Raw genomic sequence first — 23,896 nt, forward strand, 5'->3', positions numbered from 1 at the left:
GTAGGTTTCCCGGTCTGTATGAGAAGAAGCACATCTAGCCCTTCAGTGTGACTTGATTGGTGTGCTTTGGCTGTAGCTCATAGTTTGTGTGCCCGACACCAGGCTGGGAACTCTTTCCTCGGGTGCAGCTGATGACAATGTCTGTGTAGCAACCTCTGAATCCCTTGCTATTGCTATTGGGCACCTGTCTAAACCATCCGATGGTTTTGGTACCAAAGTAAGTTTTACATTCGCTATGTACTCCTCTAGGGGGGGGTAGCGTGACATCTTCCTGGCTGCGTGTGACCTTGTCATCTGGGTCCTCTGGATAGACGGATGGAAGTTCCTGCTTGAGAGTTGAATCGTGTAACGTTTCTCTTGCACTTGAGGTCTCCAAAAGATTGGAGTGGTTCGTATACTTTGAGATGCTGCAATGATGCGGGACTGTCGTTAGATTTCCTGGAATCAAAGGGCTTGCCATCTCAAGCTTTGGTGGTGACGAACGCGTTGGTATTAGCACCGAGGGGAGCAGTGGGGTTTGCAAACCGTGCAAATGTCTGTTGCTGGAGAAGATGGCGGAGCCGGCACCCTTTAGGAATTCGAACTTTGTATATATTTTTGGTTGGTGAAGCTTTTTTGCGATATGTGGATCATTTGTAAAGGCATCTGGGAGCAAGGTCGTTGATAATTCCTGCTCCGTCAGCTCCGCCTGCTCTATTAAAGAAGGATTTAATTCTGTGCAGGTGGATGAGTTTGGGCTCGTTTTCTTTTTGTTGTATCCCTTTCCTTTCCTTGTCTTTGCCTTTGGTTTTACATTTGGTTTGGACTTGGGATTAGACTCAGGCTCAGGAGGCCCCCTGGCCTTCCCTGACCTCATGGTGCTGGTAAGCGTAAAGCACTTTACTCCCCCCTCTTGGCTCTCTGGCTAATTAGTTCACTAGTACTCTAGCTGATGTTGAAAAGCTGTTGGGGCGAGCCTCGCCTTACTCCCTCGCACTCGAAGGGAGTGTACTGACTCACAGAAACTGGCAGGCTGTGTCTGCGCTAAGCTTTGCAGGTCCGTGGGCTTGTCCGTGAGCCCGATACCAGATGCCAGAGAGGGTAAAGTAAAGTGAAGGAAGATGAGGGGGGGGGGGGGTGAGGGTGAGGGGGGGATGAGGGGTGCCAGAGAAGGTGCGGATGGTTAAAGCGTTTTTGAAAACCCCCTCCTGATCCAAAGGCTTACGCCCTACTGACTGCTGGGAGCCCGAGGCTACCAGAATACGTAGTTTCACCTCCTTGTCACTAGCAGACTGACAATGGTGGTGACGGTGGTAAAGCGGTGAGGTGATGTGCTGCTAGCAAACTGATGATCCGGGATTCGGGATGGGAGCTCAGGGGAGCACCGCCGGCAGGACGGTAAACGGCTCCTCCTCTTCTTCCTTTCCACTCGCTCCTCACTCCTCTCCTCCTGCTCCTCACTACTCGCTGGTCGCCTGCTTGCGAAGTTTGATCGGTGGGTGGGGCAAGAGGGGCTGTGAGGGGGCTGTGAATATGCCTCTGTTCCACTCGTTCGAAGCCCCTTTGCTGCCTCGCGACCTCTTCACACTCTTAGCCCCCACCGCAGAATAAGGACCAAAAGACCAAAGGGACCAAAAAACAAAAAGAAAAGAAAGCCGGCACCCTGTCCTAACCAGTTAGACAGGTTCAGCGTTGATCAGTCGCTGAGTGCCGCGGCTTTAGTACTGTCATGGCTGGAAGAAGGCGAAGGGAAGCGGTGGTGTCAGCAAAGCAAAGCAAAGCTCCTGTTTCACATTACACTCACCGTGTCCGACGCCATCGGTCGTAGGAGGTAGGTCATAGAGGCTCAGCTCGAGGGTAGAGGGTAGAGGATCGCAGTTTCAGGGGTGCTTCAGAAGGGCAGTGTTCAACACCTCCCCTGCCTCTCCTGCCTCTCCCTCTGCCCGCCTCTGCCTCTGCCTGTGTTGCAATACCGGTATTGTGATTTCAGAAATCTCGGAGGAGGCTCGGGCTCAGCATCGGAAGGGCTCAGGATCTGCTCAATCTGCTCAATCTCAGTGAGCGCTGGCGTCTCTCCCGTGTCTCTCACGCTGCTCCCGCTGCTCCAGTCGCTCCCGCTCCTCCTGCCTCTCGCTTCCTCTCTAGCTTGCTCGCTTGCTCGACAATCGACTGATTGAGAATGAGACAGGGGCCTTGGGTTACCAACCCTCTGTTTCACCGAAACTGCAAGACATGGTGACTCATTGTGGCAAATGTTATATGCCAGTTGCACTCAAAATGTCATCTGTTGCCCTGTTTATGGATCACTTCAACAAGCATAATTGCTTAAACAAAATTCACCTCACCATTCCTCTTAATGAATGTAGTCAGTTGCTTCTTGCAAGTTGTCTTCCCTTTCTCCGTTTACTACCCTTGTTATTTTTCTTCCATAACAAAAAGCCCCCAAAAATATAAAACATTTTTTGAGAAGCCCCCCCCCTAAAAAAATAACAGTTCTTTTTAGGATCACTTCATCTGGTCAAGGAAAGAGCTAACTATATGTTTTATGTTTTTGTGCAAATGGGTGTTTAAGTGTTTGTGAGATTTAGATCTGTATCTTACCCCACATAACTAAAATCAAAGTATCACATCTGGATACTTTAATATTAACCAAGGTGAATAAAACTATTAAAGAAGACACTAGCAAATGTTTTGCAATGTCATCTAGAATAATAAAATGCCAGTGGATGAGCAACTGGCTGTATGGGTGCCTCGGTGGATGTGTGTGTACATGTATGGGTGTATAGGTGCATCCAAGTGTGTGTAAGTGGCTCTCTGGACATGTGAGCAGCTATGTGGGTCTAGGAGGGTGTGTGCAAGTGGCTGTGTGAGTGTGTGAATGAGAGTGTGAATGTATGGGTGTATGAGTCTATGTGAGTAGGTATGTGCATTTATAAATGGGTGTGTGAGTGACTGTATGAGAGTGTGTGTGGGTGTGTAAGTGGCTATGCAGGTGTGTCGGTAGCTGTGTGAGTGGCTGTATGAGTGTGTTAGTGGGAATGTACATGTCTGTGTGAGTGTGTAAGTGGGTGTGTGAGTGGCTGTATGGGTCTGTGAGTGGATGTCTGAGTGGGTGTGTGGGTGTGTGACTGCCTGTATGGGTGGGTATGTGAGTAGCTGTGTGAGATATGGGTATGCTAGTGGGTCTCTGATGGACTGTGAGTATGAGAGTGTCTGTATAAGTGTGTGGGTGGGTGCATAAGTAGCTGTATGAAACTACAAGCCTGTGTCTTTTACTGTGTAGGTGTGTGTATGTTTTTTAAATAGTAGTCTGGAACACCCTCATGATGTAATGTAATGCAAACAACACTGGAAGAAGCAATTTGTAAACCACATTTCTCCAATAGTTGATACCATTTGTCTGCATACAAAAGAAACAAAAATACTATCACAACTTATACAATTATAAATTAAACTTAGAATATTAGCATACTGTTGTAATCTCCCCACTTGGTATGTTCCCTGCACCCCTCCCCATGATCGCATGTGGTACAGTCTTAGAACCTTGAGATGAAGTCAACCTTAGAATGTTGATGAGGCTGACTTCACAGAGAGATATGCAGTACGTCTGACAAGCTGAGGATGCATTATTTGAGTTAACGAATAAAGAAGTCTAACCCACTTACCAGCGTGGCTAATTACTACATTTTGTCGACGAGGATCAAGGAATGCTGTGACAGGGATGGCGCTGCATCCTCCCCTGTAGAATTTCAGCTTGGAGTCGGTGATTACAGTGGACCAGGGTTGCCAGGACAGCATCTGTGGAAGCGCAAGAGAAGAAACCATAAAAGCGGTGAGGTGAAAATATTTAGGCCGGAGGACCGTAGAATTTGGTTGGTTTCGGATGCTGATGTGAACTGGTGTCTTACGGAGGGTCCAGAGTGAAAGGGAACTGTTGTTAGTTCCTACGGGATGAAGCGAGATCAAGATTCTAAGAGACATTTGTTGTAAGAGCTGGCACGAAGGCAGCGGGCATGAGTGTAAAAGAATCTCCCATGCCGTAGGAGCGTGAAGCGGCACGGCGGATTTAATATAAATAATTCACTTTACGAAAAGTGGAGGTTGCGGACATTTATACCCCGGTAGCCTTGCAGTATCCAAAAGTAGTCAGAGGATGAACCCTTGGCGTGTGAGGCCGAGGTGGGGGAGACTGCGCTACCTGGGGGGGTGCTGTGCTTGAGGCAGCGCATGTCTGAAGAAAACATCGGGAAAGGAGTGAAGAACGGAAGCTAACGAATTGAAGCCGCAGCTACGGTGCAAATGAGTTCATGTGGGAGTATTCTAAGCGGCACACGGCTGGTTTTACAATAGACGCGAGGGAAAAAAAAAAGGATTGAAGCAAAAGACTTGAGCAAACTCACCTCTCGTGAAGCGGCACTGGGTTCCTTCCCTGCTGTCGGCGGAAGTGACTAGTTGAGGAGATTCCAATCAGCGCTTCAGGCGACGCCTTCCTCTTCACGCAGGCTAATTGAAAGGAAGCACCCAACCAGATCCAGGAGGAGGCAGTGATTCAAGAGGAAAAAACAAATGAAACACAGTCATAGAAAAGGGACTGTTAAAGTTTAGAAATACAGTGACAAGAAAACATATTTCTGAGGCATTGAAAGGGGGCATTGTCAATAGTTGTGAAGTAAAAATTCAAGGGGGGGATTAATAGTAACACATTAGGACCACTGAGGCGCAGACCCCTTTAAATCGCTAACAATCCCTTGGGGGAAATTTTCTCCAAAATTGGGCATTCACTGTGATTTTTTGGGGGATTTTTTTGGTTTGCAGGGAAGTGTGACTGGTGGAAGATTGTATTTGGTATTTGTAATTGTACAAGAGCAACATGGCGGGTGCAGGAATGAGTCAACCACCCCCATTTTTGAATGAACTAGGGGAGCCAGATATTCCTTGGAGGAGATGGGTTGGAATATTCAAGTCGTATTTGATTGTTATTGGAGGTGGGAACTTTTCAAACATAAGAAAGCAGCATATTTTATTACACAATCTGGGTATACAAGGCAGAAAGGTGTATGAGGATGTGACAGGGAGACTGGTTGAGGATGAACCCCTGGAAGAGGATGAAGGAGTGGATGTATATGAGTATACGTTGAGAAAATTGGAGGCGCATTTCAAAGTTAAAATAAATGTGGTCTTAGAGAGACACAAATTTTTTAAACGTAGTCAAAAGAAGGATGAAAAAGTCTCCTCCTATGTAGCGGTGTTGCGAGGCATGTCAGCCACATGTGAGTTTGGTGCCCTCACTGATTCACTTATAAGAGACCAATTGGTGAGATGCACGAATGATGGGAAGGTGCAAGAGGAACTACTCACAAGGAATCCTGACCTAGAGGAGGCTATTAATATAGCTAAAGGGCTGGAACATACAGCACAGTGTATGAAAGAAATGAAAATAGGGGAGGCAGGAAAGGATAAGTCTGAGTCCAAGGAGGGAGCAAACACTAAGGCGGTGTGTATGGTGGATATAAAACAAATAGAGGCGGCAAACAAGAAAATGAGTAGTTTACAATGCTTCAGATGTGGTAGCCATAACCATTTGGCGAACAATTGGAAGTGTCCGGCCAGGAGTATTGTTTGTAGGAAATGCAACAAGAAGAAGCATTTTTCAAAAGTATGTAACGTGTTTACGCCTAAAGTACATATGATCGATCACAATGAAGCAGGAGAGGAAACAAATAAGAATTTTATTTTTCAGATTGGGGAGGAGAGCATGGAAAAAAATAATGTGTATCCCACGTGTGAAATTAGGCTGGATGATGAATGTTTTAAAGTTTATGCAGACTCATGTTCCCCCTTCACACTGGTTGATAAGAAAATATTTGAAGAAAAATTCGCAAAACAGGATATTAAAATAGAAACAGCAGACATTTCTCCTTCAGGGTACAACAAGGTCCCAATACCCCTAGAGGGCATGGTGAGAATGCGGATATCATTCAAAGATAGGCACACGGTGGGGAAGGTATACATTTCCAAAGAGGGGTCGAGCTTGTTGGGCTGGAAACATCAGAAGGAGCTTGGCATTAAGCTTGATCCCAACAACAGTGAACAGGTCCTACTCATGGAACCCCCAGGGGTTGGGGCCACACTCATTAAGAGTTATCCCAAAGTTTTTAATGAGGAGTTAGGGTTGCTTAATAACTACATGCACAAAATCGTACTGAAAGAAAGGGCAACGCCAGTGATTCACAGGACGAGATCTGTCCCCTTATTAATGAGAGGACCTTGGTTGGAGTTGGAAAAATTGGTGAGACAAGGGGTTATACAGGAGATAGAGAGCTCAGCATGGTTGGCACCAATTGTTATCACAACCAAGGATGGTGGGAAGAGCATTAGGCTCTGTGTGGATTTGAGAGCACTTAATGGAAACATAGTGGTGGACAGACACCCTTTGCCAAGGATACATGAGATGCTGAGCACTTTGCAAGGAGAGAGAGTGTTTAGTGTCTTGGATCTATCGTCCGCATACTATCAAGTAAAGCTACACCGGGAATCACAAACTTTAACGGCGTTTACTACCCCATTTGGCAATTACAAATTTCTAAGAATGCCATTTGGGCTAGCCTCAGCAGCTTCCGCCTTCAAAAGAGCCATGCAGCATGTGCTCAAGGATTGCAAAAAAACCATGTGCTTCCAAGATGACATACTTATTTTTACAGAATCCTCCTGAGGCGAAAAGCCGGGAGCAACGTCAGCTAGAATTTTTAATATTATACCGTGATTACTCTTTATTTTTAAACTTACCTACTTCTTGGGCACTTATCTCTGTAGCCACAGACATCCACAGACATCCCCGCACAGCGGATTTAGAGCTGTTACGGGTGAGTGTTTGTATTTCTGCCGCCATTTCCTGGTCACCCCCGGACACGCCCACTTGGGCTGGCCATGCCCCCATTACCAGCCATTTAAACGCGCGGCTGAGTGCGAGCGCTGTGTTTACAGAATCCTCCTGAGGCGAAAAGCCGGGAGCAACGTCAGCTAGAATTTTTTATATTATACCGTGATTACTCTTTATTTTTAAACTTACCTACTTCTTGGGCACATATCTCTGTAGCCACAGACATCCACAGACATCCCCGCACAGCGGATTTAGCGCTGTTACTGGTGAGTGTTGGTTTTTCTGCCGACATTTCCTGGTCACCCCGGACACGCCCACTTGGGCTGGCCACGCCCCCATTACCAGCCATTTAAACGCGCGCTGAGTGCGAGCGCTGTGTTTACAGAATCCTCCTGAGGCGAAAAGCCGGGAGCAACGTCAGCTAGAATTTTTAATATTATACCGTGATTACTCTTTATTTTTAAACTTACCTACTTCTTGGGCACTTATCTCTGTAGCCACAGACATCCACAGACATCCCCGCACAGCGGATTTAGCGCTGTTACGGGTGAGTGTTTGTATTTCTGCCGCCATTTCCTGGTCACCCCGGACACGCCCACTTGGGCTGGCCACGCCCCCCTTCAATCATCCTCTCCACTTCCATAGATTATGTACACTCACTGGAAGCGCAGCGGACGAGCGCAGCGGGCGCGACGACTGCACACCGAAGGCGCGCTTAAGGCAAGCTCGTCTGCGCTCGTCCGCGCCCAGACCGGGCCCAGGGCCACTTCCCCTGACCCTGTTATGCCGTGCCCCGCTCAAACTCCAACCTTGCTCAAATATTCCTCCGCTCAACTTCGAAATTTTAAACCTCCGGCAAATCTCTTACATTCTATACCTCACCTGCTGCATACTGACCCTATGGTAGGCCCTAATAAATGTCCTACATGTACTACTCCTACTCCTTTGGCCAACTCCCCCCCTCAGATCCGGGCCGCACTTATTAATGCACGCTCCGTTCCTAAACACCAAACCGAGGTCCTGGAATTTATTGAGTCACATAACCTTGATCTATTGTCCGTTACCGAGACCTGGGGTGATGCCTCAGGCCCGGATTTCAAAGCGGCCACCCCCGATGATTAGTGCGTGCACAGACTAGACAGAATCAATAGGAAGGGTGGAGGGATAGCCATCTTCTATAGGAATTACCTTAAAGTTAAAATCACCGATCTTAAATATAATGACTGTGAAGCCTTTTCCTTTTCCATCAGCTTCTCCGGCAACCAATCATTCGTAGGCATTCTACTCTATCACCCGCCTGGATCCAGATCTAAATTCCTAAACAACCTTAACAACGTAATAGAGATCACTGCTGGAGCTCCACATTATACCATACTGGGAGACTTCAATTTCCATCTGGAATCCACTGATGACCCTGATACCATCGCCCTAACTAACGATCTATTAGCAGCCGACCTTCAGTAAACTGTTAATCAGCCTACGCTGGGATATTCACCAGTAATCCGCACATCTTGATCTTTGATGTGATCCATCTTATCTGGACGGATCATTCAGCAGTCTGTTTCTCCATCAAGCTTAAGTCCCCTCCTTCTTCTATCGCTTTATCCTCTCCTATCTCCTTTAGAGACTGGAAAAATATCAATACTTCTCATCTCGCCTCCATGCTATCCGACAACATCAGCACTTCTGAACCGGACCCGTCGTTAGCCTCGAGTAATTACCTCAACAGCCTATAAATGGCTTGTCATAAACTAGCACCTTTAAAAACTTCCCAAAGCAGCAGAAAGCTCCCTTCCGCCCCTTGGTTTACGGAATCCCTACGTCTTCAGAAACAACACTGCAGAAATTTGGAACGACATTGGCGCCGCTATTATAACCCCTCTGATAAAATCTCATACAAATGCGCCCTCTCCAAATAGAAATTTCTCATCTCCGCGGAAAAAACGAGATATTACACCTCCCAAATCAATAAGGCAAAAAATTCGGCAAGAGAACTGTTTCAAGTAGTCACTCATCTTTCTAATCCCCCTGCCCCTCGACCCGACGTATCTCAAGCCCTCTGTAACTCCCTTGCTAATTTTTTCGAAGATAAAGTTACTTCTATTTTTTCAGCTTTCTCCCTTAAATCTTCCCCCACCATTATTACCAATCAACCTCTGCCTACCAATGCCCCTATTCTCTCGGTCTTCGAGGCGACCACAGAGGAACAAGGCCGACGCCTAATTTCCGGCACAAAATCAGGATCACCCTTAGATCCATGCCCTTCTGCCATTCTTAATCTCATTCCAGAAGCCATATCCCCCGCATTGACGAACATTTGCAATGCTATGTTCACCACCGGACTATCTCCTACAGTCTGGAAAGAGGCCATCATTAAGCCACTCCTAAAAAAACACACTCTTGATTTCCTTCTCCCAGCTAGCTATCGACCTATCGCATGTCTCCCTTTCCCAGCTAAAATATTTGAAAAAACTATGAATATTCAACTTTCCAAATTCATAGATAATAACAACTTATTGGACGAAACCCAATTTGGGTTTAGACAGGGGCATGGAACCGAAACTGCTTTAATAAAAGCGGCAGATGAAATAAGGATGACATTGGACAAAGGAGGAGTGGCAGTATTAATACTGCTAGATCTCTCAACAGCCTTTGACACGGTCGATCATGCCACCTTGATCGACCGTGTCTCAGCTATAGGCATTCAAAACAAGGCTAAAGAACTTCTCGCCTCCTTCTTAGCCAACCATTCACACACAGTAAAAATGGGCCCTTTCACCTCCCATACTTTCACCCTCCCTTGCGGAGTACCACAGGGCTCCTCGCTAAGTCCGACACTGTTTAACATTTATGTTTCGGATTTAGCGAGGGTGATAAAGTCATATGGCATCGCTCTTACGACCTACGCCGACGACACCCAATTGGTGCTTTCCGTACACAATGACGGAGCGACAGTTGCCGCAAACTTTCAAAAAGGAATGTTGGCAATCAGTTCCTGGATGTCATCAAACTGTCTCAAATTAAACTCCGACAAGACAGAGGTGATGACATTCGGGAAACTGGAACCTACATGGTCCCTCCAATGGTGGCCAACTGAGATGAGATCTTCACCAGAACCGGTCACCAAGGTTCGTAATCTTGGAGTTACGTTTGACAATAAAATGACCTTCCATCACCATGTTAACTCCGTGGTCTCCTCATCCTTTTTCACCTTGAAAAAAATCAAAAAACTTTTGCCCTACCTTCCCACCTCAGCCGGCAAAACCCTAATTAGCACTTTGGTTTTTGCCAATACTGACTATTGTAACGCCCTCCTTTTGAACGCCCAGGATAAAGTCCTTAATAGGCTACAGTTAGTTCAGAATGCCTCAGCTAGAATCTTACTGGGCATTCCTAAGTTCACTTCCATCTCTCCGTATATCAAACAACTGCACTGGCTCCCAGTAAGGAGCCGCACAAAGTTTAAGGCATTGTGTATTGCCTATAAAGCCATTAACAACTCAGGCCCACAGTTTCTTAAAAACGCCCTCTGCCCTCTTGAAAATCCTAGAACGATACGCTCCTCCTCAGCTTGTCTGCTCAAAGTTCAACGAACAAAAAAAGCCAACTGGGGTGACGGATGCTTCGCGATCTCCACAGCTAGACTTTGGAACGCACTTCCCCATCACATCAAAACTACCCCTACGCTTATCAGCTTCAGGAAGGAATTAAAAACTTGGTTATTCTCATATTAAAATTCACCATAGCTAACGTTCTGTATACTGAGCGCCGAGACACCCTCGGGTAGTTGTGCGCTATAAAATTTGCAAGAAACATAAACATAAACATAAAACATGGAACAAGCGAAGAGGAGCATACGGTGAATGCAGAGAGAGTATTAGAAAGGTTGAAAGAGGTAGGATTCACCACGAAGGAAAGTAAGTGCAAGGTGGGTGTCACATCAGTAGAGTACTTGGGACACATAATTTCGGAAGAAGGCATCAAACCCAAATATAGTCTAGTGGAAGCAGTGAGGAGGGTGCCCACGCCTACGAGCAAGGAGGAATTGCTTTCATTTCTGGGCCTGGCAGAGTACATGGCGAAGTTCATCAGGAATTTTGCAATGATGGCTCAACCCTTAACAGAAATGCTAAAGAAAAAATGTGTGTTTACTTGGGGCAAAGAACAGGAAGAGGCGATGGGAAAAATAAAAGAAGCCATTGCTACGGCCTCTTACATTGGCAATTTTTATGTTAATAAGGATACCATCATTACCACGGATGCCAGTAGCAAAGGGATAGGGTCAATGCTATCACAAAGAACGGAAGAAGGGGTAAAAGTGGTGGCGTTTGCTTCTAGAACATTGTCGGCAGCAGAGTCAAATTATTCTACTATTGAGAAGGCATTGGCGGTGTATTGGGCAATCAGACACTTCAATTTTTATGTGTGGGGTATGCCTTTCAAAGTGTACACAGACCACAAACCTTTAGTGGGGTTGTTTGGGAAAAAAGACTTGGAGAACTTGACGCCAAGGATTGCTAAATGGATCCTGGGCTTACAAAGCTTTAACTACAAAGTGGGTTTGTACCACGTCAACAAAACAAAGTGGCAGATTTTCTATCTAGATCACCAATAGAGAAGGATTTAGAAATAGAGACCGATGGAAAAAGGGTGATGGAAATCAAGATACCAGTAAAGAGAGAAATATGGGAGTTGCACTCGGAAAATGATTCTAAGCTGGGAGAAGTGAAAAGGTATGTGACCAAAGGGTGGCCCAATAAGTGCAGGGATCTTGTAGAAGACATTCAACCTTTTTGGAATGTACGTAATGATTTGTCTATTGATGGGAAATTACTACTAAAGTCAGGGAAAATTGTACCCCCAGAGGGTCTAAGATCAAAAATTATCGAACTAACTCATGAGGGACATATGGGCAGGAGTATGTGTAAGGCACGCTTAAGAGCGGTGTACTGGTTCCCAGGAATGGATCAGCTGATGGAGGACAAAGTGAAAGACTGCCATTCGTGCAGTATCAGTGACAAAACAAGAAGTATAAGACATTCCCCACTCATACCTGTGACAATCCCGATGGTCCCATGGGACAAACTGGGGTTTGATATTACAGGGCCCATTTGGGCCAAAGGACCCCAAGATTGGTACCTCTTGGTCCTTATTGACTATTATTCAAATTGGATATCGTGTAAATTTGTGAACACAATCAATACAAGGACACTTATAGAGTTCATGAGTGAAGTATTCTCGAGAGAAGGAATTCCCTCCACCCTGGTTACAGATAACGCGGTACAGTTTGTATCGGAAGAGATGAGAGAATTCCTTAAAGACATGTCCATTTCACATGTGCGTACCCCCCTATATTGTCCCAAAGCCAATGGAAAGGTGGAGAGGGCCAATAGGATGTTGAAGGAGTGTATACAACTGGCGAACAATTCAGGGATAGCCATTAAGCCTGCAATTAGAAACATGCTACGGGCATACCACACCACACCAAGTCTCTCAACGGGTCATACCCCCTTTAAATTGTTGAGGGGAAGGAAGGCGGGTTCAAAGTTGTCCCCAAATTGGTTTGAGTCCGAAGGAGAAGGTAGTGGTCAACACGGGTGAATTCAGGGAAAAAACTGATACCCGGCAGAAAAAGTACCAGGAGTGGTATGACAGGAAGTGGGGGGTAAAAGAGAAATCCCTCAGTCAAGGGCAAAGTGTGTACATCAGGAAACCTGAGATCCTGGGTGGCAGTGGGGGAAAATACTACTCTCAGGGAAGAATTAAGGATGTCAAAAAGAAATGTGGTAATCCTGGAAGATGGGAAGAAATGGAGTATGGACAGGGTGGCGTTGGATGTGAGGGAAAGGATCCACAGAGAGGACAACAAGGCTCAGGGACAAGGAGCTGGGTTGGAGAATGTACAAATCAGGAGAGGGTGCCGGCAAAAGAATGCTCCGAGCTGGCACAAGGATTTTAGTATGGGAGGCTCATGTTAAATTAAAGGTTCCCACCAAGGGGTTTCAGCGGTGCAAGGGACACTGAGGGAGACCTTATTGTTTTCTTCTTCTCCTCCACTTGTTGGGGTCCTCACCCCATTTGTCCTTTAGGGGAGGAAGATGTGTTGTGATCTCCCCACTTGGTATGTTCCCTGCACCCCTCCCCATGATCGCAAGTGGTACAGTCTTAGAACCTTGAGATGAAGTCAACCTTAGAATGTTGATGAGGCTGACTTCACAGAGAGATGTGCAGTACGTCTGACAAGCTGAGGATGCATTATCTGAGTTAACGAATAAAGAAGTCTAACCCACTTACCAGCGTGGCTAATTACTACACATACCTTTGTAATAGTAATGAATCACTACACATTACCCACATTTGTAATGCTATTTTATAATAAAAATCAACATTTCATTTTCCCTTTTTTACTGTTCTCAGACTTTATACTTATTCAACATAAATGATGTACTGTATAAAGAATCATTCTTGAACATTGAGGAAAAACAATCATATTGACTGTATGAGAAACCCACAACTGCACAGTGTTTCACTGCAAATAAGCACATTGCACTGAAACACACTAAAATGTATTAAACAATAATTTTATCAATGCTTACATTAATAATCCTAGGAAAAATATGCTGAAAATGAGAACTTCACCATTAGAAGTACCACAGTTACACTGCTAGATATGTAAGGCACACAAGCATAGGCAAAGCCTTATAAAGACATCACCCTTGGAAGGCCGCAGGTTGTCATAAATCCTGATAATGCAGCTACAATAAGTAGAAAATTCCACTTTTACAACTGTGACCATCGTTAGGACTTTGGTTCCAAAAACAAAAGATAGGAATTTGGCATCTTCCAAGGCAATCATTGCCTGAATTTAAGGATCCTATCATTACATTCTTTCCATCCACTTCTACATCTAAGATAAACAGTGTAATGACCAGATCTAATATTAACTCCTTCAAAAAAACATGATGGCTATAGTAGTGTACCTTTCACCAGAAATATATATTTTTCTGCTTCAAAGTTAGTAATCTCACTTTCTAATTTAGTGCCATCTGGTCTGCATCATTGTAGCATTAAATGACATTGTTGACAGTTCTTGCCTCACCTAGAGTCGATAGAATATCTGTTTGACAATTTGGACATACATTATTCTGTGTTGCTTTTCTCATTAATCTCTCGAAAGGCACAATTTTGGTATCTAGTAACGTTAAATAAATAAAATGCTCCAATTATATTTGTGCAGTTGATATGTATGAGCAATCTTCGCATTCATGGTGCCATGAGTAACTAAGTTCAAATATCTCATTAAGAGTTTTCACCTGTTGTTCTAAAACACCAAACATCACCATTAGACACTCCTGTGCATCCTTGTGAGTATTTTTATTGTACAGATCCAATACATATATCTACAATGTCTTGAATGCCTGATGCACAATGTGTTTTCATTCTGTCACTACGCAGACGGTGCAACAAAACACACACAGTGCAGAATACAATACATTCTGTTGTTTCTCTTTAACCCCTTCTGTGCCCATGACGAGATAGTCTCGTCATGGAGCGCGGTTGCGCTGTGCCCATGACGAGACTATCTCGTCATGGACCCCGCCCGCTAATGAAAGGGCCGGCACAGGAGAGGGAAAGGGCGGGGCACTCAAGGGGTTAATTGCATATACAACACAAGGTAATGCAAGCAATTTGTTTACCACAACATTAGCATAGCATTTCACACCAAAGGGGTTTGACAATTGGTAACCACCAATATCTCCCTCATTTTTTGTTTCTTAACAACTTCCCTCGTCTCTTTCATTTATTTCCTTGCAACTGCATCACTACACTGCTTTAAAACTTTGTGCTTTGGACAGATGAAAGTTTTCTTATAACTGGATACTATCCTAAATGAGGAGCATACAGACTTCTTAATCGGTTGTATTCCTTAACACAACCTGAGTCTGCCTTTACTCTGCTATCATCCAATTCAACTAGGTGCAAACCAGACAATGTTCTTACTTGAGACAATGCTACATATGACATACTGTTCCTAAACAGTATACTACCAATATTGATAAATGTAGCATCTAAACTTAAACCTTGTGATTTATGAATATTCACAGCATATGCTAAGCAAACTGGAAACGGTTCCCCTTGAGCATATACATCTGTGACAAGCAAAAAACATGCAGTACCTTGTCCAATTTGTTTGGATTGTCAATCTGATCAAATTTAATCTCAAGGTATTTGTAGTAACAAACGTCACACTCAAGTAAGTGGAGAAGTAGAGTAGTTTATTTCTGAGAAGTCAGGAGAATCCAGCCCTCCCCATCCAGGCACAGTGAATGATCACCAACTGACATAACAGACCCTAGCCATATCAGAACCCAGGGTGACATCACAGAATGTTGTGAGATCACCAAGATCCTAGCCTGGCTAGGGCAAGATAAACCCAATATGAAAGTATTCCACCTCATTCCTTCTAGGAAAATTAATAAATTAATTAAATGATTAATTAATAAAATCAGCAACTTTACCTAAAGTACCATTAACGAAAACTTCTTCAACATTTAGATTTCGGTTCAAAACCACGCTACAGTTTTTGCATAGACTTAAACATTCTCCAGTTTGTGAAACAGGTTTTCCTAATGAATCCAGTTTTTCTTGTATAATTTCATTTAGAAATACAGTGACACTTTCATGTTCCATTTTATCTATAGCCTTCAGTTGCAAAATGTGTTCTTTCTCCAATTCCAGCAATACATTGTTGAAACATGCACACTCCTCCAATGTAGGCATTAGGCACACAATTTATTTACCATCTTGTATGCTACTGAGCATTGGTCTTGCACCAGTCTTTATTTTTGGATTCGGTTTTCTAACAAGGTGACTTTCTAAAACACACCTTCCCTGTTTTGAAAGAATACCTACTTTAATATCTTTCAAAATATTACCATATTCAATATCAGATATTTGTTGCATATTCCTGAATAATTCTTTGTATTAAAAATGTAACCAAATATTCACATTTCGATGCCTACCAAAGAATTTCTAGTTTCATCATGCAGCATTGTTTTGAACACAGGCTGACCCTTCACAGGAGTAAGTTGCAGTAAATCACTAAATATATCATTTGCCAATACCCAGTTCAATAATTTACACAGGACCTTTCAAGAGAAAATATTTTAGAACCCATTGATTAGACTAATTAACCTATATTTCCCGGGTTCAGCCCATCGACCATTTTGGTATATTTGTACTATCTCTGCACTATGCCAGGACTCTGGTATAGGGCAAAAAGTTTGGATATACAAATCCGAGCACTCAAATAATCATAGCATAGGATAGGATGTATATTTATAAAGCGCAGCGAATGCCGAAGCGTCTTGGCGCTGATACCACCCAAAGGGAGAACATATTCCTCAAGTGCTAACCTCTTGGAACAGCCGTGTCTTTAGCATTTTCCTGAAAGCTAAGTGGTTCTGTGTTAATTTTACACCGTGGGGGAGCTTATTCCAAAGTCCTGCTGCCCGAACCGAAAAAGCTCTCCCACCCCATCTGGCTTTCCTGATCCGGTTAATTTTAATGAGACTCTGAGTGCTGGATCTTAGCACCCGGCCTGTGGTATAAGGAATGAACAGCTTCTGCACATCCATGGCACCACCTCCAAAAACCGCTTTGTGTACCAGGCAGATGGCTTTGAACTCTATGCGCAGATGAACAGGGAGCCAATGTAGTACAGCAATTCCCCTTGAGACTGACTGGTCTCTTGGGATGTCCAGCAGCAATCTTGCCGCCGCGTTCTGGAGAGTCTGCAACCTACTTATCAGCGTCTTATTTGTCCCTCATAGTAGAGCGTTGCAGTAGTCCAGCTTGGACAGGACCAGCCCTACTACTACGGCCTTACGCATCTCCGCACTAATGAAAGGATAGATCTTACGTAATGTCCTGATGATGAAGGAGCAGGAAGATGCCAAGCTGTTGACGTGTGCTGAGAAATTCAACTGATTGTCAAATATTACGCCCAGATTTCTTACTTTGGGCACGGGACAAGGACATTCCCCAGCGCCTACTGGCCACCAGGATCTATTCCACAGGGGACTACCATGGCCAAACTCCATAATCTCAGTTTTCTCAGTATTAATCTTGAGAAAGTTTTGCTGTGAAATCCAAGGGCGATGTCGTTGGATTGCTTCGTCGCAGAAACTATGAGCTGAGAGTCATCAGCATAGGAAACTATCTGAAACCCAAGTTTTCTGATAATTTTCACCAATGGAGTCAGATAGATATTGAACAGCGTTGGTGACAGTTCTGAGCCCTGGGGAACCCCACATGGAAGCTGGAAAGTGTCTGACTGTAACCTGTCCCTAAGCAAGTTCTGCACCCTTCCCTCCAAGAAAGACGAGAGCAGGGACAATACGGTCCCCTGGATACCGATCTCCCGAAGCCTCTGAATCAACACCGTGTGATTTACGGTATCGAAGGCTGCTGATAAGTCTAGCATCACTAGGATTGCCTTACCTCCGTTGTCCACAATATTACGAATCTCTTCTGCTGCCACCAGAAGGGCTGATACAGTAGAGTGTTGTGCCCGGAAACCATGTTGGGTCGAGTCAAGTAGATTATTAATGCTTAGATATTCAGTTAGTGTCTTGTTTAGCTCCCTTTCCATGATTTTGGCTGCGAAAGGTAAGGCGGCGATGGGGCGATAATTCTTTAGAGTGAGAGGGTCTAATGAAGGTTTTTTTAATAATTGGCCTGATCGTTGCACTCTTCCAACTTATAGGATAAATGCCGGATTCAATAACCTGGTTGATTAAAGGGCATAACTCTCCGGCAATCAGATCTGCTGCAAGGTGCATGACAACCGGAGGACAGGGATCCTTAGGTGAACCTGATTTCGTTAAAGTGATCAATTTACATGTTTGCTCTCTTGTAATGAGGGGGAAAGTATGTTGCAATTAAAGAAAGCCAGGTAGTCCATAAGATGTGGTCCAAGATCTTAGCTTTATTCTTTAGATAGGATCCACAACAAGTTCAGATTAAGCCTTGATTAATATCCATTGATGCCCCACCAGGAGCAGCCTCCCTGCTGCTCAGCCCATCTCCAACTGATCTTTGCTTCCACTCAAACACACTCAACATTCCGATGACATCACACAGACTGAGCAGCAAGGCAAGGACAGCAACAGAGAGTAGATGCATTATAAACTTCCTAGATTACAACACATCCCCCCCTCATCAAATTAGTAAAAATATGAACATGCAAAAACAATGTACTTTTGTGCAAATTGTGAAGATAGTAGAATGCAAAAACAAAGTACATTATGCAACGAGGCCAAATAAATAAACTGTGCGAAGATAGAAAGACACACATCCCAAAAACCAATGAGCTTCAAGTAAAAACTTGAAAAGGGTAACATTGCATCCCCTGACAAACAAATCAAGATGATAAAAAGATAAACAAATTTCTACGCGTGCGCTCCCATGACGCACAGACCAACCATTCTCACCAAGTAACCTATTAAAAGGTACAACCAGACATACGTCTGAGAAGGCTCACATTAGGAGTCTTCTAACGTGCATACTGATAACACGCAGACCAACACCTCACACGAGGTACCACTAACCCAAGGTATAACCAGACAGAAAAGTTCTTGCTGTGTTGCAGCAAGAACGGAAAAGTCACTGGGAGGAGTTTTTTTTGGCACCTGTGAGCCTCGGGTGAGAAGTCGCTCACCGGTCACGTGACTGTTTGGTTATATTTCTTTAATGTGATATTGGAGTTTGTGCTGTAATGTTTAATGCCATCCTTATTCTTTCGTTTTGATTACATGTTTTTTCAAGACATGCTCTTTCAAGAATAAGTGAACGTTGTCTGGTATTTGTCATCACCAGTTTATGGTGTTAGGTGTGTGTAGGTGAGGGATTGTATATGTCCTAAGTACTGTGCTTTTTGCAGAAGAGGAGGGTGTATGTGTTACCCTCCAAGTCCTGCGAATGTTACTGCACTGTAGTGCGTAAATGGGTGAGGTAGGGGAAGCGTTATGTGTTTCCAGTCCTGTGAGTTGGTGATTATGAGGGTTGTCCTTGTTTTTAGTATGTTGAATAAGAGGGAGAAAGTGAGTATAGTGTCTTTGGTTGTGTTGGTGTATGTTTTGTTAACTTTGCCATGTGCGAGGTGTTGGTCTGTGTGTTTGAGTATGCACGTTAGAAGATTCTTAATGTGAGTCTTCTCAGACTTACCTGTCTGGTTTTACCATTTGTTAGTGGTTACCTCGAGTGAGGTCTCGGTCTGTGTGTTATGGGTGCGCACGTAAGAAGACCTTTGTTTTAAGTCTTCTAAGACTTGCCTGTCTGGTATTACCCATGAGTTGGTGGTTGCCTCGTGTGAGGTGTCGGTCTGTGTGTTATGGGTGCGCACGTAAGAAGATCCTTACTAAGGCTTCTCGGACTTACCTGTCTGGTTTTACCCATGAGTGTTGGTTACTTGTGTGAAGTGTTGGCCTGTGCGTGGTGGGTGCGCACATTAGAAGAACTTTGTCAAGGCTTCTCAGACTTTTCTGTCTGGTTATACCTTGGGTTAGTGGTACCCCGTGTGAGGTGTTGGTCTGCGTGTTATCAGTATGCACGTTAGAAGACTCCTAATGTGAGCCTTCTCAGACGTATGTCTGGTTGTACCCTTTAATAGGTTACTTGGTGAGAATGGTTGGTCTGTGTGTCATGGGAGCGCACGCGTAGAAATTTGTTTATCTTTTTATCATCTTGATTTGTTTGTCAGGGGATGCAATGTTACCCTTCCACTCAAACACACTCAACATTCCAATGACATCACACAGACTGAGCAGCAAGGCAAGGACAGCAACAGAGAGTAGATGCATTATAAACTTCCTAGATTACAACACATCCCCCCCTCATCAAATTAGTGAAAATATGAACATGCAAAAACAATGTACTTTTGTGCAAATTGTGAAGATAGTAGAATGCAAAAACAAAGTACATTATGCAACGAGGCCAAATAAATAAACTGTGCGAAGATAGAAAGACACACATCCCAAAACCAATGAGCTTCAAGTAAAAACTTGAAAAGGGTAACATTGCATCCCCTGACAAACAAATCAAGATGATAAAAAGATAAACAAATATCCGATCCTCGTCGCCAGTGTTGCAATTAAAGAAAGCCAGGTAGTCCATAAGATGTGGTCCAAGATCTTAGCTTTATTCTTTAGATAGGATCCACAACAAGTTCAGATTAAGCCTTGATTAATATCCATTGATGCCCCACCAGGAGCAGCCTCCCTGCTGCTCAGCCCATCTCCAACTGATCTTTGCTTCCACTCAAACACACTCAACATTCCGATGACATCACACAGACTGAGCAGCAAGGCAAGGACAGCAACAGAGAGTAGATGCATTATAAACCTCCTAGATTACAACAAAGTACTAAGGCCAGGACTAACCTCTCCGTCTGTTGTTGATAGGTGGCTGAGATTACCTCCACTAAGGTGCAGGTTAAGAAGTTCACTATAGATTACCTGCACCTTATCCTGGAAAAACTGGGCCAGCTTCTGGCACATTTCCAAGTTTGGCTGATAGATGTTATCCGAGAGGGGCTTAGAAAGGGCCGTGACTGTTTTAAAAAGCTCCTTGGCAGAATTCCCTGCCTCCTTGATCCTGGAGTCAAAAAAGGCCTTTTTGGCGGCTATAATTGCATCTCTGTACTCAGATAGAGCATAGTTGTATCTGGCCTTTCCATCATTACTATAATCCTCCCTCCAGCGGCGTTCTGCCCTTCTGCATGTGCTCTTTAGGGCTTTCAGCTCCCTGCTGTACCAGGGCGCCGATGGCTTAGTCCGACTTGTACCAAGTCTCTTGGCAGGTACTGCTTCATCAGCCGCTGCCCCTAGCCATTTGTTAAAAAACAACGCTGCCTCCGAGTTGTCTCTGCTATATAGGGGACATGAGTGACCCAGCGTAGAGATTAGGCTATCAGCATTCGTCTGGGACCAAAGTCTAATTACTGTCTTTTGCGATCGTGGGCGTGGGGGACTGCCTACTATTCCCGCATTGATATTAAAGCTTACAGCACTATGGTCGGACCAAGGGAGAGCTGTAACATTCAGCACTTCCAGATCCATATTATTCATGAAAATACCATCTAGGGTATGACCTCTTGCGTGAGTTAGGGCCGTTTGCCTCCTGGCTAAAACCTAGAGCAGCCAGATTCTCCAACAGTTGGGCTACCTCTGGTTGATTAGTAAGTTCCAGATGGTAATTGAAGTCACCCAAGAGAATAAAAGGATGAGGATCCATTTGGGATTCCAGAAAGCTCATGAGCTTTGCTGAAAAATGGATTTAGGCCCAGGCGGGCGATAGATAAGTAGGCCTTGAAATTTAAAAACATTTGCCAAATATATAGTGAAATAAAATGCTTCTGCTGGGAGATCGAGGTATGTTTCTAATCGCAGATTTAGATGTGTTCGATGAGCCAATGCTATCCCTCTGCCCCTCTTACCTATGCTGTCTTGCGAAGAGACCACATACCCGCTAGGTAGCGCGATATTCCAATCTGGACCTGAGGACTTATCGCTCCAGGTTTCAGTGAGGAAAATTATATCCGGAGAGTGATTTTCTACCAGATCATTGATTTGATAACTATTCCTGTGAAGCGAGCGCACATTTAAAAGAATACAACTTAAAGTTTTGGGTTGCCTGGCTTCAGCTTGTTTTGATGGGACCCACCTTCCAATACCCTCAAAATCCTCTGACTGCCCTCCGTTGGTAGGACTATCTGCATCTCTCCTCTCTGAGCCTAGAGTAACACAAAAACCGCAGTTAGTACAGGTCCACATGTCAGTGTCAGCCCGTGAAGGTAGTCTATTGTGATGTTTACATAAGGCAGTATCCAGAGCCAGCAGATCGGCTCTGTGAAAATGGCGTACCTGATGGGAAGGGGTCCTGGCGCTGGGCGTGACTTGAGCGCGGACGAGTGCAGACGGGCTTCGCGCCAGCGGCACGCCTGCTGCGCGCGCCCGCTGCGCGGACGCCCCAGCACCTGTTTTGTAGGCATAGAACACACCCCCTAATGACGTATCAGCCCTCGTGCAGTGTGGATCCGCCTTAATGCCGGATCCACTAGGGCCGATCATCAGACCAGTAAGCAGAGAGGAAGGACTCACAAATGTTTCCCTCCGTAGCGTTTAGGCAGCAAAACAAAAGGTGAGGATGTTTCCTTTAAAATTACTGGTAGTGCAAAAAACGCAATGTGCAAAACTGGTTAAAAGTTATTTTCCTTTTAAAAATGCTAACACGAGCTATAATCTTGATAGCCTTTAAGTGCGATAGTGCAATAACTAGTTAAAACTTGACTGCGACCTCTATGAAGATGACGGCAGTTCAAAACAAAACAACGTTACTTGACAAAGATAAAACGAACCAGCATTGGAAGTTAAAAATGAGGAATACAGGCCCCTTTGCGTAAAAACAATAGTATTTTATAGTAGTCCACTTTAATCCAAGTTTTCAGTTCAGGCTTAAATGTTAGTCCAAGTCTTCACTTTGATGTTTGTAGTAATTGTTATTTCCAGTTGTATTCAGAAATAAGACAATCCAGTACAGTCATTCAAAGCGACAAGATGTTGTATACACAGCTTAAAGACAACAATCCAACACGTGTTTTGTCGATAGGTCATTAGCAACTCAACTTCTTCAGGGCTGATCAAGCGGTGTGTAAAAATGTATCCACACAAACGATGTCCAGAAGACACCAAAGATACACAGTAATTTATCCAAGGACATCCATATCTGCTGGGACAGAACTCCGCGTGTTCGCGTGGTATAGGGCCACCCTGTTATGAGCCCCAAGGTACCCCAATATAAGCATAGGTAGTGGCATGACCTTTGACCTACATTTGTCCTACCTTACTTTACATAACGGCTCTGGCGCTGACCTTTTACCTAGTTAGGTGCCGAATGATTAGCGTGTGGTTTTCTTAGAAAACTAGCCTCATTTATTATGCATGAGGATCCTCAGTATAACAGCAGGACTACCATATATTGCATAATAACTCTGTACAAAAGTCACCGCTATCGTCATACTCAGAGGACAGGCCCACAGTACCATGACACATCTAGGTAGAACCCCTGAGGGTACCTTTCGGGTATATAAGTACCACATCTTTGCTGCGCAAACCAGAGGAGAAACTTCCATGCAGACACGAGACTCTGAAGTCTGTGCACACAGACACTCCAGCACGCAGTGTTCTGACATCCCTTGCGGGGTGTCCAACTAGAGACCAAGACTGGGTCCTTCATACTCTCCCATCGGGTAATGGGGTTGGTTCTTCTCTAGGGAGATCCTTGGCTTTACACCCATATACATGCTAGGTACACTTACGTACACTTAGATAGGGTCTGCATAGTAGGAGGATGCCTGATGATTGGTATATATCTATATGCCAGCATATATTTACTGTTTTAGCACCATGGTAGAATTCTTTTTATTTACTCTGTTGGTGCTTGCAACCTTATGTATTTGTTTCTGTCTAATGGTTGTTGCAGCACACGTATTTTATACTAGAATGACGCTGCTTCAATAAATACTTATTGAAAATGTCCCCACCGTTTATTCTGTGTATCTCTCTGAGTGAGCATTTGTGACTGTGCGAAAAGTACTGTACTGTTTCCACGATCCCTGAGGGGTCAAGGTTGTCATGTTCAATAGTGGCCCTAAGGGGGGCTTATAGTGGCACTGTGAGTTAGCTGGTCTAAAGGAGAACATATCCTTTGTGTGTGTCTGGAATCAGTCTGGAAACCAATCCCATGGTTTATGTTGTCTAAACACACAGATCCTATATCGATTTATAGGAACTACACAAAATGGCGCCCAGCTTTGGTTTGGTTCTTATTTAAAGGTAAAATCTGAGTAGTTCAGCCATGCTTTCTCAGAGACCCCTAGTCACATATATCCAGAGACGTCTGGAGTGGGAAAGGAAAAATCCACCACAGCTGAGTAGGCATATCCTGTGTATTGGCTGTAGGTCTGTTCAAGCTTGA

General features: G+C 44.4%; 1 protein-coding gene across 1 annotated transcript in view; it reads right to left on the reverse strand.

Moving 5' to 3' along the window:
* The window catches only part of LOC146809056 (free fatty acid receptor 2-like), a 66,843-nt gene that overhangs the window by 30,440 nt on the left and 12,507 nt on the right, over positions 1-23,896 (reverse strand). The window contains exons 2-3 of the mRNA XM_085614283.1: positions 4,380-4,482; positions 3,645-3,777 (exon numbers count right to left, since the gene is read on the reverse strand). Of these exons, the coding sequence (XP_085470409.1) occupies positions 3,645-3,777 (133 nt within the window). The 5' untranslated portion in view covers positions 4,380-4,482. The remainder of the gene's footprint in view (positions 1-3,644; positions 3,778-4,379; positions 4,483-23,896) is intronic.

The sequence above is a fragment of the Triturus cristatus genome, chromosome 7 (assembly GCF_964204655.1).
Source record: "Triturus cristatus chromosome 7, aTriCri1.1, whole genome shotgun sequence".
Taxonomy (NCBI): domain Eukaryota; kingdom Metazoa; phylum Chordata; class Amphibia; order Caudata; family Salamandridae; genus Triturus; species Triturus cristatus.